Below are 16,833 nucleotides of genomic sequence, written 5' to 3'. Positions count from 1 at the left end.
GTCATTCCTCATCTCGCACGCTTGTTAGCAAGGCCTTTCGGCATGGCTTCTACTGGCCGACAGCACTCCAGGATGCGGCTGAGCTGGTAAAGTCCTGCAAAGCATGCCAGTTCCATGCAAAGCCAATACACACACCGTCTCAAGCTCTGCAAATGATTTCGCCCTCATGGCCATTCGCCGTGTGGGGCGTGGATATCCTGGGGCCATTCCCCCGGGTCGTCGGTGGGTACCGGTTCCTCTACGTCGCCATCGACAAGTTCACAAAGTGGCCGGAAGTTACCCCTGTGGTGAACATCACTAAAAAGTCAGCAGTCGCATTCCTCAAGTCCATTGTGTGCAGATTTGGCGTCCCAAACCGCATCATTGCGGACAACGGGACCCAATTCAAAAGCAGACTCTTCCAAGAGTACTGCGAGGACATTGGCATCCAGCTATGCTTTGCATTCGTAGCACACCCCCGCAGCAATGGACAGGTTAAGAGAGCGAATGCAGAGATCCTCAGGGGACTCAAGACCCGCACCTACAACTGCTTGAAGAAGCATGGTGCCAAATGGGTTGACGAGCTTCCGTGCGTACTATGGGGCAACCGGACCACACCCAGCCGAGCCACCGGGGAGACTCCATTCTTCCTGGTCTAGTGGGCTGAAGCATGCCTTCCCCCAGAAATTCACCTGGGCTCACCACGGGTCCAGGCTTTTGACGAATCCATGCAGGAACAACTGCGGTGCGACGATGTGGACTTCGTTGATGAACGAAGGTGGCGAGCAGCAATCCGAAATGCACGCTACAACCAGGCGCTCAGGCGCTATCATCAACGGTTCGTGCAGAGTAGGGAGCTCCGGGCTGGCGACCTCGTCCTGAGGCGGATCCTGAACCGAGCAGGGCTCCACAAACTCTCCCCCAGCTGGGAGGGGCCCTTCAAGGTCACAGAAGTGTGCCGGCCCGGATGCGTCCGCCTTGCCACAGAAGATGGAGTACCGCTGCCCAACCCATGGAACATAGAGCATCTGCGTAAGTTTTATACTTAGGCAGAGCAGGGAAATGAATCTTTCCTTTGTAATAAGATAGAATCAGCGTGCGGCCCGAGCGGTTGGGGTCCGCCCCCTTAAACCCGACCTCTGGCATCCATCGCACCGTCGGCTAGCATTAACGTGCGGCCCAGAGCGGTAGAGGTCCGCCCTCGTAAACCCGGCCTCTGGCATCCATCGCGCAAGCCATGTATATCAAGTTGTAAAGGAAAGATTTTCTCCCAGTTCTGTCTTTATGTCAAAATTTAATTTCGCATTCCGATTCTTGAGATTTTACTTTTCTAACCCCCGCGCGGACTTCCACTCTTGTCGCTACAACTAAGATCTGTATTGAGTTGCTGGACTGCCGTACAGATCCGGACCCTCTTACTGCTGGGAGAGGGGTCCGGACCCCTAGGGACCTGCTCTGGGGAAGGGGTGCTTGTTTCCTGGGGTGGTCCGGAGTCCTGTGTAGCCGCTTAGCCGGTTCCGTACCCAAAGCCTACACACTCCACCGCCCTGTAACAAGTGCTCTAGTACCTGGAGCCGGGTAATTAGGGGCTCGGACCTTGTTCTAGCTCAAGAGCTGGCTTCCTAAGTCCTACACGGCAGGTCCAGCTCCATATCTCAAAGGATTGAGTGTGACAGAATGACCTCACCCACTGCTAGGAAGGGTCTGGAGCGTTGGAGCCAGGTCCGGAAAAGTCGTGTTGTTTCCTGGAGTGGTCCGGAGCCCTGTGTAGCGCCTTAGCCTGGTTCCGCACCCTAAGCCTACACACTCCACCACTCTGTAACAAGCACTGAATTGCCTGGACCTGTGCATCTAGAGGTCCGGATCTCGTACTAGCCTGGGGGCCGGTCCAGATTAGATCCCGCGGGCCTGCTACTAAGCTGCAACTTTGAAGTGGTACACAGGTTAAGCCTTAACTGGTGGTACCTAGCCTCAAACCATTGAGCCTACTTACCAGGGGGTCCCGGTATCCGCTTTAAAGGTTTCATGCAGATCGAGGTCCAGTCTCGGTGGTAGACAGACTCAAAACAACTGAGTCTATCTCCAAGGGGGCCCGGAGCATTCGCTTTGACCTAGACTTCACGGATCGATTCTGCATGCGTCAAACAGCTAAGTTACAGTATCATTACTTTCATATAAGCGAGTTTGCTTCTCCTCTCTGTAGTTCCTCTTCCTACACAGGGAATAAGACGCTCGCTCGGCTGGCAAGCTATGCTACACCTTTGCCCAAGGACGCTTGCCCAACCTCATACGGGGGTCCGGAGTGTCTTCTACGGCTCGGGTGGCAGATAGGTCCAAACAACTGAACCTATCCGCCAGGGGGCCAGGGCGTTGGAGTACTGCATACCGCAAACCAAGAACTGGCAAACAGCTAAGTTGAAATTTCCTTCTATTTAAAATTTCAACTAATACAATGTTTGTTACATAACACAAAAGAAAAACAAAGGTGCAATGTCTAGCTCAAGGATCTGCAGGCTCCCGCTTGAAGTAGGCGGCGACAAAGTCGACGACGTCCCGCACGCTTTCCCGGGTGGCGGCCTCCGTCTCCACCACAGGGCCATCGACCACGGGCGTCAGCGAGATGGCCGGGCCGTGGCTCCGGAGGCAGGTCAGGATGTGCTCTGCAACCATCCGGATCAGCTCGCGGCCCTCGGCTTCAAGCTGGCCAGCAAGGACCGGCTCCAGACGCCGGAGCCTATCCGAAGCGGAGTTTAGCACTGGGAGGGCGTCAGCAATCGATGCTGGCGGCTCCGCCACTTGGATTGGGCTCATTCCATGTGGCACCAGCGCTAAGCTCGCTTCGCTCGCCCAGTTAGCAATTCGTTGGGCCCCCACGCGCTGGTCCTCCTGTAGCTTACGGACCGCCTCCTGGACCGTTTCCTGCACCCGGATGTCCAGAGCCGCCTTGGCCGCCTCCATCTCACGGGACCTCTCCTCGAGCTCGGCCTACCTCTTCTCCGCCCACTCCTTCTGCTTCTTGAGGGAGTCGCGCTGGCACCCGAGCAGCTTCTCCATGTTGGCGGTGTGGGATTCCCGCTTATCGAGGGACTTCCTATCCTCCTCCAGCTCCGACTCGGCGACGGCCAGCTTGCTGGCCCTCTCCTGTAGCTGCTCGCGCCATCCTTGTAGAGTGGCAGAGAGATTGTCGAGCTCCTGCTTCCGGACCTCGAGGCCCTGGCTGCGAGTCTCAAGCTCGGACCGCTGGGCCGCGAGGTGAGTCTCAAGTTCGGACCGCTGAGCCGCGAAGCTGACAACCTCCAGGGCAAAAGCCTCCTCCCGCTGCGCCAGGGTTTTTTCCGACTCGATACTGCGAACTCCCGGTCAAACACCTTCAGAAGGTTGGCTCGGTAGCCCTCTTGGTCGGCCTTGAGCTTGGACCGAGCTTCCACAGCATGGGAGGCTTCAGCCTTCGTGTGCGCCTCCAGGCGGGTGTGCTAGTCGGACAGGCGCTGGCGTTCGCTCTCCAGGGCAGCCCACTCCCGCCAGAAGGCTGCCTCGGCGGAAGAGGTCGCCTCCATTATCGACTCCCGGACCTGGACCCTGCAGGAGCTGCCTGCCAAAGACCACCTCCAACTCCTCCTCTACAACAGGATCGGAGCTGGAGGTAGGAGCTTCCGGCGCAGGCATCGGGGCCTTGGTAGCCGTTGTGCTCGCCGATGCAGCATTGGTCGCCGTCGCGCTCGCCGCCGCCAAATCCGGTGCCGGCGCAACTGTCGCCGTAGCCGGGGTCTCGAGGGCCTCTGCGTCGGGTGCAGCTGCGCCCAGCACTGGCACATCTGCCACCGCTGCGTCGGGTGCGGCCGCGCCCAGCACTGGCGCATCCGCCGCCGCTGCGTCGGGTGCGGCTGCGCCAAGCACTGGCGCATCTGCCGTCGCTGCGTCAGGTACGGCTGCGCCCGACACTAACGCATCCGCTGCCACCGCTTCGGGTGCGGCTGTGCCTGTCACTGGCACACCCGCCGCCGCCGTGGCGGACGCCACCGGGCTCGCGGAAGCCATCGCACCCGGACTCCCCGCACCCGCCGTCGTCGCCGAGGCCACTGATGCCTGGACCCCCGCTGACAGACCAGCGGCAGTGGAAGAACTGCTTGGGCATGGAGCCCTGGCAACAAAGAGAAGTAGCCTTCAGCAAAAAACAGAGCACCTAGAATAAGGGGAGTGAGCAGAATAACACTAACCCAGAAGCGCCGGGTATCCAACGACCATGGAGGCTCGACGACTGTTTCTGTAGCTGCCGCTGTTCTCGTGGCGGCGACGGAGGCGCAACCCGGGACTGTTCCTGTTGTTGTTGCTGCTGCTGCTCCTGCTGCTGTTCCTGTTGTTGTTGTTGCTGCTGCTCCCGTGGCCGCTGCTGCTGCTGCTGCCGGAGGGAGCTATCTCTCGGCGGTGATGGTGGCGGCGCGGTCGCCCCGGAGGACCCGCGAGGGCCGGTGGGCCAGGAGCTACCATGGCCCGCGCCCCAGCGGTCCTCTGACGCTTCGCGGCAGGCTCCATGACTGGGGTCCCATCGCCCCTAAGTAACCTGCGCCGGCCTGCATCTCCCGACGACGCGCCGGAACTGCTCCGGACCTGGCCGGGACTGCTTGTGGCGGCGCCGCCAGCCACGGCCTGCTTGCCCTTCGTAGTGGGGCCGGACCCCACGGAGCTCGGCATAGCTTGATCCCCGAACGCACTAGGGATCCAGAGCCCACGGTTCGGGTCGCCTCCGGTCTGGCGTGCGGCCAGCCCACCGTCGTCGAGGGTCGGCAGGGTGGCCAGCACCGCCGTCCTCAGGCGCGAGTCCTCGCAGAGGGGGACGATGCCCTGGGGAAGGATCAGGTGCTCCGGGACAAAGACTTCCCCCGTCACCGCCCGCACCAGGACCTCCAAGGCCTCCTGGGTCAGGTCGCTCCCCTCTCCGTGGTGGGTCCTGCTGCAGTCGTTGAGGCCGGTGAAGCTCCAAGCACGGCGCGGCCGCTGCTTCAGGTGGGCGATCCGGCGCTTCAGGAAATCTTCGAGCACATGCAGCGAGGTGAGGCCACTCTCCGCCAGTGACCTGATCTTGCCCATCACGGAGTCGAAATCCGGCGGCAGGGACGGCTTGGCCCTCCAGGATACACGGTCGGAGGCGGGTCCCTCGGTCGGCATGACCAGGCGCTCATTGGTTTCGGTGGTGGCGATGACCCACTCCCTGCGCCACTCCTCCCACTTCCCGCCAGGGAGCCCGGGAATGTACGGCGATCGCAAGTCGCTCCGCGTTTGGAAATAGTACGCCCCCACTTCGTCTTTGCTCTTCCCGGACTTCACCAACTGGAAGAAGTGGCGAAAGAGGAGGACACAGGGCCGCACCCCCACGAACATCTCGCACAGGTGCACGAAGATGGCCGTCAAGAGGATGGAGTGCGGCGTGAGGTGTTGAAGCTGGAGGCCGAAATCTTCCAGCAGCAGCAGGAAGAATGTGGAGATCGGCAGCCCCAAGCCGGTTGAAATGTGCGAGATGAACAGCACAAACTCCCCGGCGTGCAGGTTGTCGAGGGGAACCGAGCCTGCTCGAATCCCCCCAAGCAGTCTCCTGTGCACTCCACCCAAGCAGGCGGCACACCGTGCTCAGCTCCTCCTCGGTCTGGAAACGGCGGGGATGAGCAAGAGTTGCCATCTCACTATGGAGGTGAGAAGCAATCTACGCGGGGGAGCAGGGGGCGAGAAAGCTCGAAGGCAAAGGGGCGCAAAAGTTGGAAGGAAGAAGGCGAATGCGGGAAAGTAACTGCGGTATGCGGTTCACCCCTTTAAGAAGCCTGACCCAACCGGCGCGCCCCGGAACCGTCGCTGGAACTCAAGCGACGCCCGCACCTGGTGTTAACCGCACAGTCCATGACAAGGGGGCCCAGGCCCACATGTCAGGGAGAGCGGGTAACAAACAAAAGTGTGAAAAGGCGGGATCTGAACCGTCACCCTCGCGCGAAGCGAGGGGGAAGCTGAGCTGACGTGCGCGTATTAAGCGCTGGCGTGACCAAGCTTTTCGGGAACTGCGCCGGTAGTAAATATTCCATTTACTCCGGCTGCAACAATGCCGAGCGTCGCGCATATGACTAAGTGAACCACTGAGTGTGGGGGCCATAAGTCAGTAAGCCGTTGCGATGTGATGAAGCAGCAAATAACCCGATGGATGGTCAAAGCCGATCAAGACCCCTGCAGTAAGAGGCTTCAAGTTACGCAGAGCCAAATCGCAGTAGTGGCCCCACCTGCGGGTTCGTATCTCCCCCGAGGTGGGCCCAGGGGCCACTGTCGGTACCCTGCAGCAGGGATACCCATTTCTACTGCACCAAGGCAGGACCCGCGTAGTCATTCGTAACTACGCGGGAAAGGGCGGAGCAGCTGGGCCCCACGGGTCAGACCCTTACCTCACCGGGCCAACGGCCCCGGACTCGCTCCCCGCTTGGGGACGGGTCCGGAGACGCCACGTGTCCCTGAGGAAGGGAAGCTCCGAGCTGACAGCCGAGGCCGCGGACCCCCCATAGGGGTCCGGGACCTCCCGCGTCCATCCGGACCTCCCACGCGGTAGAACCAACATACTGCCAGGGGGTCCGGAGCCGCCACGTGTCTCGCAGGCGCGGGCGCGGGCTCGAGCGCGAGTCTTCTGCTGGAAGACTCACCCACCCACCGCATTCAATGCGGGAGGTTGAGGTGTGCTCTGCCGCCGTGGCACGCGGGGCAGCCTTTGTCAGGCCTCACTATGCACCGCGTATTACCAAGGTACACAGTGCAGCCGCCTGCGCCGCACTCGCGCAGAGCCCTTTTGCCGCATTAATTGGATACGATGGCACGACACTTTTCCATCATGCCGCCTACACCGCAAGCTACACGGCCTGTTTAGCTACGTGGCAGGCGACGCCGCTAGCTCCGCCTGGCGCTGTTCCGACAAGACAGCGCCTGGACATGCTGAACGGGGGATTCAAGGAGCAGGCAAGGAAATCCAGGAGAGATATCCCCTTCGCCTGCATCGCCATAATGTATGAACAGTATGTTATTTTATACTACACCGGTTGGACCCACCTGTCGGGGACCCAACGGCCATGTACGCGTCCCCTTGAGATATAAAAGGGAGGCGCTCGCTGTACACCACAGGCTCTCCAGAGCTCTCACAAGCACACACAGACGCACGTTGGACTCAGCACCAAGCTCTCGCAGACTCTCTCGAGGTAATGCAATACAACACACAATGGACATAGGGTATTACTCTCCGGCGGCCCGAACCACTCTAAACCTGCTGTGTTCATCGTGTTCTTGAGCGAGATCGAACTAATCCTAGCTAACCCCCGAGTACTCACCCTCTGGGCTGAGGCGGGTGCATTCCGCCACCCGGCTGTGGTTTGCCACACCACGACAACACAAGTGTCATCGTCCTGCAAGCCATGCCTTTTCCGTCGCGCGGCCGTCCAGCACCAGTCATGGAGCACAAGCCAGATGAAGAACTTGCACTTGGCTGGAGCACGCGCTTTACGGAGCAATTTTGCACCTTCGATCGGGTGCTGCCCAACGAAGAAAGCCATGTATGCAGAAGAGGTGGAGAAGATTCTATCCGATGTCCATCTCTAGCATATCCTGTCCGGTTGGTTCTCTGACAATTGGATCTGACATGTCCGATCCCAAATTTGCAGGTAGTCCAGGAGTACCTGCACCGTGAGCACCCCGGAGATGTCCTTGATTCATTGGTCCCTTTGCAGCGCTTGAGCCACCGTCCTTTGTCCCTTGATTCGGGCGCGGACTGCATTGCAGAGGGATGGTGCGATATCAAGCAAGGATTGGCCCTGCAACCAGCGATCAGTCCAGAATAAAGCCTTTCGCCCATTGCCCAGCTCGACATAGATGGAGGACTGGAACATAGCCTCGACCACATGCTCCTTCTCCATGGGAAGGTGATGCCACGACCTTGATTCATCGGTTCGTTTCATCCAGAGCCATCTCATGCGTAGAGCATAGCCGAACTGCTGTAAATCAATAATTCCCAACCCACCAAGGTCAGGTGGTCTGCACACACGCGGCTAGGCCAACAAGCAGTGACCACCTTTTGCGGATTGAGCCCCTTTCCAGAGGAAACTTCTCCGGCAACTGTCGATGTGCTTGGTCACCCGAGGAGAGAGATTGACCGCAAGGGCTGTGTGGGTAGGGATGGCTAATAGTGTACTCTTGATTAATGTTGCACGACCAGCCTTGTTTAGAAGTCCGGCCTTCCAGGTCGGCAACCTGTTCGCGACCTTATCAATCAAAGGCTGAAGATCATTCTTAGACAGCTGCCTGATCCCAAGTGGTATGCACAAATAGCGAATGGGAAATGGGTCAATTTTGCCTGAGAAGTGACTGATGAGTGTTACCGTTGCCTCCAGATCACATTGTATTGGTGATATCATGCAGTTGGCCATGTTTGTCTTTAGTCCCGATGCTCCAGCAAAGATCTCCAAAATTGTTGTAGTGATCAACAAATCCTGCTGCACCGGTGATAGGAAGACAACGACATCATCGGCGTACATGAAAGCTCTATCCATGATTTTGGGATGCAGAGGCCGTAGGAGTCCCTTATTATCGGCCAACTTGAGTATAGCGTTCAGTCCTTCCATGACAATCATAAATAATAGCGGCGATAATGGATCTCCCTGACGTAAGCCTCTAGCGTGATAGATCCTTCTGCCTGGCGACCCATTCAGAATTACTTTGGTGCTTGCCGATGACAGCATAAGGGAGATCCAATCAATCCATCATCTAGAGAAACCAAGGTGTTGCAGCAGGCAGAGGAGAAAACGCCAGTTCACTGTGTCAAAAAGCTTAGAAATGTCCACCTTGATGAGAACGCTCAGGATCTTGGCACGATGCAGTAATTTAGCAATCAAGTGAACGGCCTTGTAATTGTCATGAATGAGCCTTGACTGAATAAAAGCACTTTGGTTATGCTTGACAAGACCATGCATGTGTGGGGCGAGGCGACGTGCCAGCACCTTGGTAAATAATTTGGCAAAGCTGTGTATCAAGCTAATTGGTCTGTAGTCACCAACAGCACACGCGTCCTGCTTCTTGCGAAGTAAAACCATGAAGGCCTGATTCACCAAGTAGAAACTGCGACCATCAAGAGACCAGATGGCCTGAAAGGCCCTAAGAATGTCTCCCTTGATAATCAGCCAAGCCGTTCTGTAAAAAAAGGCCCGTGAACCCATCCGGACCCGGTGCCTTGTTCGTGGGCATCTCAGCAATAGCTTGCCAGATCTCATCTTCACTGAAGCAATAGTCAAGGTGCACATCCTGTAACGGTTGTAGGTCTAGCTCCTCCAGTTTGATGTGGTTTAGGCGATCCCCTGTAGAACCAAAGATGGAGTCGAAATGGTTGAAGACCGCATTTGCCATCTCCTCATCTCTAAACAAAACTGCCTCATCAGACTGCAGTTTGGAAATATGTTTTTTGCAGCTCCTGTGACAAGCCTGCAGATGGAAGAACCGCGTGTTGGCATCCCCCTCAGCCAGGTAAGTGATGCAGGCACGCTGCCGCACTAGCGTTTGTTGTAAAGAGGCCAACCCCAGGGAGCATAGTTTGGCCTTGCGACGGAGGGCCAGTTCGTGTAATGCAAGCACCCTAGTATCCTGAGCCAAGTCAAGGCGATAAACAATTTCTTTGGCAATTGCCAACTGCAGGCGAATGGATCCGATATGCTTGGCACTCCAACTCTTTAAAGCCTTGGCAGTGTTTTGCAACTTGAAATCCAAGCACCTGAAAGCATCCACATCCGTGGTCGACCAAGGTAATGGGACATTCCATGCCTCCTCCACGACCTGCAGGTAGCCATCACATTTTGTCCAATAGTTCTCAAAACGAAAGCGCTTGAAATGTGGCAAGGAGCAGTCGGTTTTTAGCAGCAGCGGTGCATGGTCCGAACATTCCAATGCCAAAGCAGATAAGTCATGGTCGGGGAAATCTGTGATCCAATCTTCCGTCACGAACACGTGGTCAAGGCGCACGAGCGTCGGTCTGTCGCGTTCATTCGACCAGGTGTAAAGCCGACCTCTGAGGTGCAGCTCCTGAAGCTCTAACTCATCAATGAGCTGGCGGAAACAGTTCATCAGCCGTCGATTGATTCTGTGGTTATTCTTGTCCACGGCTTGGTAAATAAGATTGAAATCGCCTCGTACAAGCCACCTGCCTGGACAAGCAACACGTATCTCCCTAAGCTCATCCAGGAAAAGCATTTTTTCATGGTCCAATTGTGGACCATATACGCATGTAAGCCACCAGGTTTCGTTGCTCTGTAGCAACGTGACTCTTGCAGACAAGCTAAACGACCGGATTATAGGGGATGTTATCGACCAGGCATCCCTCCTCCAAGCTAGAAGAATACCACCACAGGAGTTTGTCGCCGCTTGGAAGAAATAATCAAAATCAACGCCACACGTCTCCAGGACCAAATTAGCAGGACAGTCATCAAGTTTAGTTTCTTGCAAGGAGAGTAAAGAAATGTTCTCTTGACTGACAAGCTTGCGCATGACATTTCTCCTAGCTCTAGTGTTTAGGCCACGCACATTCCATACCATACAATTTTCGTTTAACATAGTTAACCATTCACTACCGGAAAATGTGTGTTTGCCGTGTGCCTTCTTGTTTGCCGTGTGCAGCATTTCGAGCACACGGCAAACACATTGTTTACCGTGTGCCTACCAAAAAACACACGGCAAAAACTTTGCCGTGTGTTATAGATCAGGGCACACAGCAAACAATGTGTTTGCCGTGTGTCCTTCTATACAACACACGGCAAACAAAAATCCCCCCTCCCCCGAACACCCCATCCGGCCCGGCCCAACACACCCTCTCCCTAACTCTACCCCCTCACACGCCCTCCACTCCTCTCTCTCTCTCCCTCCTCTCTGCCCACGCCGCCACCAATCCCTCCTCTCCGACGCCACCGCCGGCCCGACCGCTGCCTAGATCCGGTGCGGGGACGGCGGCTCGGAGTGCCTCCGGCGCGCGGACGGACCCCTCCCGGTGTGCCCCTCTCACGTGGTCGCCGCCACACCTCGCCACCACTCTTGTGCGCCCCGACCGCTATTCAGATCCGGTGCGGGGACGGCAGCTCGGAGTGCCTTCGCCGACCTCCGGTGCGCTGCCGGCCCCCTCCCGGCGTGGCCCTCTCCCGACCGGCCCTCTCCCGGCGTGGCCTCGGAGTGGCTTCGCCAACCTCTGGCGTGCGGCCGGCCCTCTCCTGGCGCCCGCCCGGCCCCCTGCTTTTCCTCCTCCGGCGCGCAGCCCCCTCCCTCTCCTCTCCCGCTACCGGATCTGGGTAGCGGTCCGGGCATGCGAGGGTGGCGGCGAGGCGGGGCGGCGAAGGACTTCCGGCGATGAAGAAGCTGGTGGAGGTGAAAGGGCACCTGACCTTCCCCGGCGGCGGCACACAATTCATCCACAGCGCCTTGCACTACATCGACTTCCTCTAGCAGTCGGCCCGCGGCGGCATCGCCTGGGGCAAGCGCACGCGGGTGGCGCTCGACGTCGGCTGCGGCGTGGCCAGCTTCGGCGGCTACCTCTTCGACCGCGGCATGGCGGCCGTGTCCTTCACACCCAAGGACGAGCACGAGGCGCAGGTGCAGATGGCGCTCGAGCGAGGGATCCTGGCCATCTCCGCCGTCATGGGCTCCAAGCGCCTGCCCTTCCCCAGCAAGGCCTTCGACCACGTCCACTGCGCGCGCTGCCGCGTGCCCTGGCACGCCGACGGTGGCGCCCTCCCCTCCTTCCCCGCTGGGAAGCCGCACCGGGGGACGGCGATGGCGACGACGACTACTTCTTCCTCCGGTGCTCGACGTCGACGGTGGAGGCGCAGATGGCTCCAACGGCGGGGGAGCGAACGGCGGCGGCGGCCGGCAGGGCAACAACGGTGGGGGTGGGAGCGACGGCGGGGTGCGGCCGGCAGTGTAGCAGCGGTGGGGTGCGGGCGGCGTCGGGGGTGCCGCCGGGCCCACATGAATTTCTTTTTTTTTATTTTCTATTCATTTTTTGCCGGGTGTCGGAAAATGCACACGACGACCTCTTTGCCGTGCGCCCGACAGAAGGCACACGGCAAAGGATCTCTTTACCGGCACTTGTATGCCGTGTGGCCTTTGCCGTGTGTAACACACGACAAAGGCTTTGCCGTGCGTTTTTTGACTTTTGCCGTGTGCTTTTGGCACACGGCAAACTAGACGGCTCCCGTAGTGATTTTTGCGACCAAATAGCAACCTAACATGGGGCTCAAGACACCATCATTGGTGTGGCCACCTCCGTTGCCAGGGAGCCCAGACCGGCGGGCGGCAACGCGTCAAGCGCCTCGCATTGTGAGGTTGTTAGGGTGGACGAGAACGTAGCCGTATACTGCTAGAACGACGAGGCATCCGGCGGCTGGCTGTCGGAGGTGATGCCCAGTTTCTTCATCATCACGTTCTGTGCTTGGACAACAGGCTTTGTTGCGCGGTGCCGCAATTTTCTTGCCAGTCGCTCGCTGCGCCTGATGGCGAACTCTTGCTGCTGCTGGCGAGATCTCCGATGCGGCGGAGAAGCAACCAGGGGCGGTGGAGACGCGTCCCTACACACAGCATGTGCAAAATTAACAACTGCATCATTCGTTGGGATCTCAGCGCCAACAAAAAGATGTAGTGGAAGCGTTTCACGCGTCCCACGAGCGACCGTCACATTGCGCATGTCATCAGGAATGTGAGCCAGCGGCTGAGTGTCTTGAACATCAAAACGTACCGCTTCAAGATCCGCTGTAGCCGAGGTGCCACCATCAGCAGCATGCGGTGCGACCAATTCGGATGTGTTGTAGTCAGGAAGGGGCGGCGAGGCAACCTCAGCCATGCACGATAGCGGAGGCTGAACAGCGACCTCAAGGAGCATGGGGTCATGGAGCGCGGTTGACTCCCAGAGCAAAGGTTTAGCGTGCCCAGGTGCTGCGGCCTCATCACTAACCTGGAAGTGCACCCGACCTACACCCTCCGCCTCAACAAGCATAGGATCAAAAGAACGTACAGGGACGCTCTCAGCACAACACAAATCACGGCCCAAAACAAGTTGATTAGCAGCCTCATCAGACCCTGGATGTAATATCCGGCTAGTCCCCGCACACACATTAGGACAGGGGGAGTCGACAGGGAACTGGAAGGAACCAAAACGAATAGTGCAGCCAAACGTAGCCTGGCTTATTGGGGCAGAGCCACCACCACCAGCACCCATACTTGTGCAACCACCAGCAGCGCCATCGCCAAAGCCGGGAGTCCGAAAGACAGTTCGTCGTGGGTACGGCCGAGACCGCGTATGTTGAGTGAAACCTGGATAATCCTCATCAGAATCGGAGTCAGTAAGAACACGATCCGACAACATGCCGGAGTCATCCGACGACCCAGGGTCGTTCCAATCCTGGAACTCCAAGATTTCAATTTCGACTTTGTAGCGAAGCAGCCGCAGTTCATGATGAATGATCTCTTCTGGACGGAGGAACAATTTTCTGCTTGTTTGCGTGATTCTAATATTCCTGTGCTCTTCTTCTTGCTGCTGCTGCTGCTGCTCTTCTTTTGTTACTAGGATCGCTGCAAGATTCTCGGACATGTCGGACTCTGAGGAGCACCACTTCGAGTCCAAGGCCGACGCCGGCGCCTCCAAGACCTACCCGCAGCAGGCCGGCACCATCCGCAAGAACGGATACATCGTCATCAAGAATCGCCCCTGCAAGGTACAGTGCCAATGCGTCCTCCCCCCATCGCTTGCAGGGACCTAGAATCCGGAAACTGCTATTGTCTGTCGATTTGGAGCCGTTGCGGACAAACTGCTATCTTGTTGCCATCTGTTTTTATTTTGCAGTGCTGATTTATGAGCTCTGAAACTTGAGGTTAATTGCGGACTTTGCACTGTAGTAGTCTAGTACAAAGCTTTGATCTTTTCAAGCGCTTTGTAAAGTTTTGGCCTTGTCATGATTTCTATCTGAATTGCGTCATCTTTGGGGGCTGTTAGGCATCCTGATGGCCTCCCAGTGTTGGTTCTGCATATCCTCCTTTCAATCTATCTAGACAGTTTTTCTAGTTTAGACGAATGGTTGAAAGACAAATAAACCCTGGCGATCAACAAGATGCCCGTCTTAAAATATCATGTATTTACCTCAAGTTTATGTTTCAGTTACATATCCATGATTCAAAATCCCGCAAGGTTCTTTGGAGATAGCAAGAGAGTTGTTTCTAAGAATTTAATATTCCTTCACTCTTTGGTTCTGAATAATATGTTTACTTCTGCAATTCTGGTTAAACTAGGCACTATTTCCAAGGAGTTCTTTTTTGCTCCCAGCACCTTTCCATCCATATAGGTACTAGTTGCTATTTGCTCCAGTTTCCATCATGGATGAATTAATGTTTGAATTTATTATCTGTTCGTGATGGTATAGGCCGATAGTCCATTATACTTTGTGTCATTAGTATCTTGATGATCGCTTATACATGTTTTCATACTGGACATCAGTATTTCTTACTACCATAAGATTGCTTACCAGGAGTTGTGGACTTGTGGGTGATAACTAGAGTGCCATTTTAATGAATTCCTTTGTAGTTTGTACATCTGATAGCCATCCATATCCTCTCTTTAGATTTAACAATTGTTAGCATGATGCTCATGTTTGCACCAACAAGTATTTGATCTAATGATAATTTTGGTGTACCTTTTTTTAAAGGTTGTTGAGGTCTCCACTTCCAAGACTGGGAAGCATGGTCATGCCAAGTGCCACTTTGTCGGCATTGACATTTTCAATGGAAAGAAGCATGAGGATATTGTTCCTTCATCTCACAACTGCGACGTAAGCTATCACATCTCGCATTCTGATTCGGTTACAATTGTGCAGAATTTGTTTTAACCATTTGTTTCCTGCTTGCATCTTACAGGTTCCACATGTTGACCGCACTGAGTATCAGCTGATTGACATTTCTGAAGACGGATACGTATGTTTGCTTCCAGCACCTAGCCTTTCTTTCATTCAACTGTCCTTTTGGCAATGTCTTCCTGTTTATAACAAGTGGGGAGGTCACTTAACAGGTTAGCCTTTTGACGGAGAGTGGCAACACTAAGGATGACCTGAAACTTCCCACTGATGAAAATCTGCAAGCCCAGGTCAGTGCACTAGCTCAAACTTGGTCAATGGTGCAACAGCTTTCATCTCTATTGCTTGTATGGCAACTCTCTTAGTCGCTTTACATGCTACCCTGCAGATCAAGAGTGGATATGATGATGGAAAGGACATTATCCTGACTGTGATGTCCGCCATGGGTGAGGAACAGATCTGTGCTCTGAAGGAGATTGGGGGAAAGAACTACCCGTTTGGGAGGGCTTCACCGGCGGCTTCACGAGCGGCTTCAGGTGAAGCCCTCTCAAACGTTTGTTTCAGGACCGGCTTCACGTGTGAAGCCGGTTCTGAAGCCGTCGGCGGCTTACACAGGCAAGGTGAAGCCATGAAATCGTGGCTTCACGCGGTTTACACATCAATCTAACAAGTGAAGCTGTTTTGCCAAATATTTTCTAAAACGGCTCCAACTCCACCAGAAAAGCCGCTCCATCTGAGGAGCCAGAGCCGGAGCTGTTTTTGTTTTTGGAAGAGCCGAAGCCCTACCAAATGGGGCCTAAGCTTCTGCGTTGCTCCTGTTGTTCGCCTGCGATACCTGCGGTCTGTTGCTGAGTGTTGAGAAGCTTAGGGCCTGTTTGGCAGGGCTCCGGCTCTTCCAAAAACAGCTCCGGCTCTGGCTCCTCAGATGGAGCGGCTTCTCTGGTGGAGCTGAAGCCGTTTTAGAAAATGTTTGGCAAAATAGCTTCACTTGTTAGATTGATGTGTAAGCCGCGTGAAGTCACGATTTCATGGCTTCACCTTGCCTGTGTAAGCCGCCGATGGCTTCAGGACCGGCTTCATACGTGAAGCCGGTCCCAAACCTACCGTTTGGGAGGGCTTCGCCTGGAGCCGCTCGTGAAGCCGCTCCAGAAGCCCTCCCAAACGGGGCCTAGTTGAGTTACATACATAGACATAGGCATTTGAGTTGATCTGTGGTTTTATTTCACCCCTGAATTCTTTTGAACTGAGTGGATGGTTTAACTCTGGTTTACTTATTAATGGGAATTGCGATATATATATATATATACACACACAAAATAGCCCGCTAATAGTCCGCTATTAGCTTTTTAAGAGATATACTGCTACGCTATACAATATTTGTCCGCTAAAGAGGTTTTTACAGGATTAAGTGATAATAAGTGTCCGCTACTTCTGCTAAATATGTAGCCAAAAGAAATAAAGAATCAATATAATTAGGGTGGACTATAGACAAAGCAGCACGGGCACAGTTAGGCAGTCAAAAGACGTGTTGAGTCTATTTTAGAATGTTAGATCAATTATGCTTCTAATTTTGTATGTATTATGAACGTATGGCTATAAAAAATTTACTGAAATTGGTTGCATTACTAATGTTATTGGCCACATTATGCATATTTTTTTTTGCAAACCGCTAAATGAATAACTCTGCTATAGCTTTCGCTATAACTCTCTTAGCTTTTTGAAAGAACTTCCGCTAAACATCTTAGCCCGCAATTTTAAACACACACATATATATAGATATATATATATATATATGTATATATATATGTGTATATATATGTGTGTGTATATGTGTATGTGTATATGTGTATGTGTATATGTGTATATATGTGTATATATATGTATATGTATATATATATAGTATGTTTATTGGGTACCCTGGATATGGAATAAGATACTGCATACTCGAGCCCCCGTCCGACCCGGCCGGACTTGA

General features: G+C 54.9%; 1 protein-coding gene across 1 annotated transcript; it reads left to right on the top strand.

Moving 5' to 3' along the window:
- Window positions 1-13,180: 13,180 nt before the first annotated feature.
- LOC120659063 (eukaryotic translation initiation factor 5A-like) lies at window positions 13,181-16,594 on the top strand. Its single transcript, XM_039937131.1, has 6 exons — window positions 13,181-13,730; window positions 14,715-14,837; window positions 14,923-14,979; window positions 15,074-15,148; window positions 15,247-15,411; window positions 16,583-16,594. Exons 1-6 carry the CDS (start codon window positions 13,476-13,478, stop codon window positions 16,592-16,594), a joined length of 687 nt encoding a protein of 228 aa, XP_039793065.1. The 5' UTR covers window positions 13,181-13,475.
- The last annotated feature ends 239 nt before the right edge of the window (window positions 16,595-16,833 follow it).

The sequence above is a fragment of the Panicum virgatum genome, chromosome 2N, assembly GCF_016808335.1.
Source record: "Panicum virgatum strain AP13 chromosome 2N, P.virgatum_v5, whole genome shotgun sequence".
NCBI classification, from domain to species: Eukaryota; Viridiplantae; Streptophyta; class Magnoliopsida; order Poales; family Poaceae; genus Panicum; species Panicum virgatum.
The sequence above is the reverse complement of the archived record's forward strand: the minus strand, read 5'-3'. Positions and strand labels throughout refer to the sequence as shown.

Bases quoted from the DNA above. Each gene is read 5' to 3' on its own strand.
- LOC120659063 (XM_039937131.1), top strand. From the start codon at position 13,476: ATGATCTCTTCTGGACGGAGGAACAATTTTCTGCTTGTTTGCGTGATT. The intron at 13,731-14,714 runs GTACAGTGCCAA...CTTTTTTTAAAG, and splicing joins TCAAGAATCGCCCCTGCAAG to GTTGTTGAGGTCTCCACTTC. The intron at 15,149-15,246 runs GTCAGTGCACTA...GCTACCCTGCAG, and splicing joins ATGAAAATCTGCAAGCCCAG to ATCAAGAGTGGATATGATGA.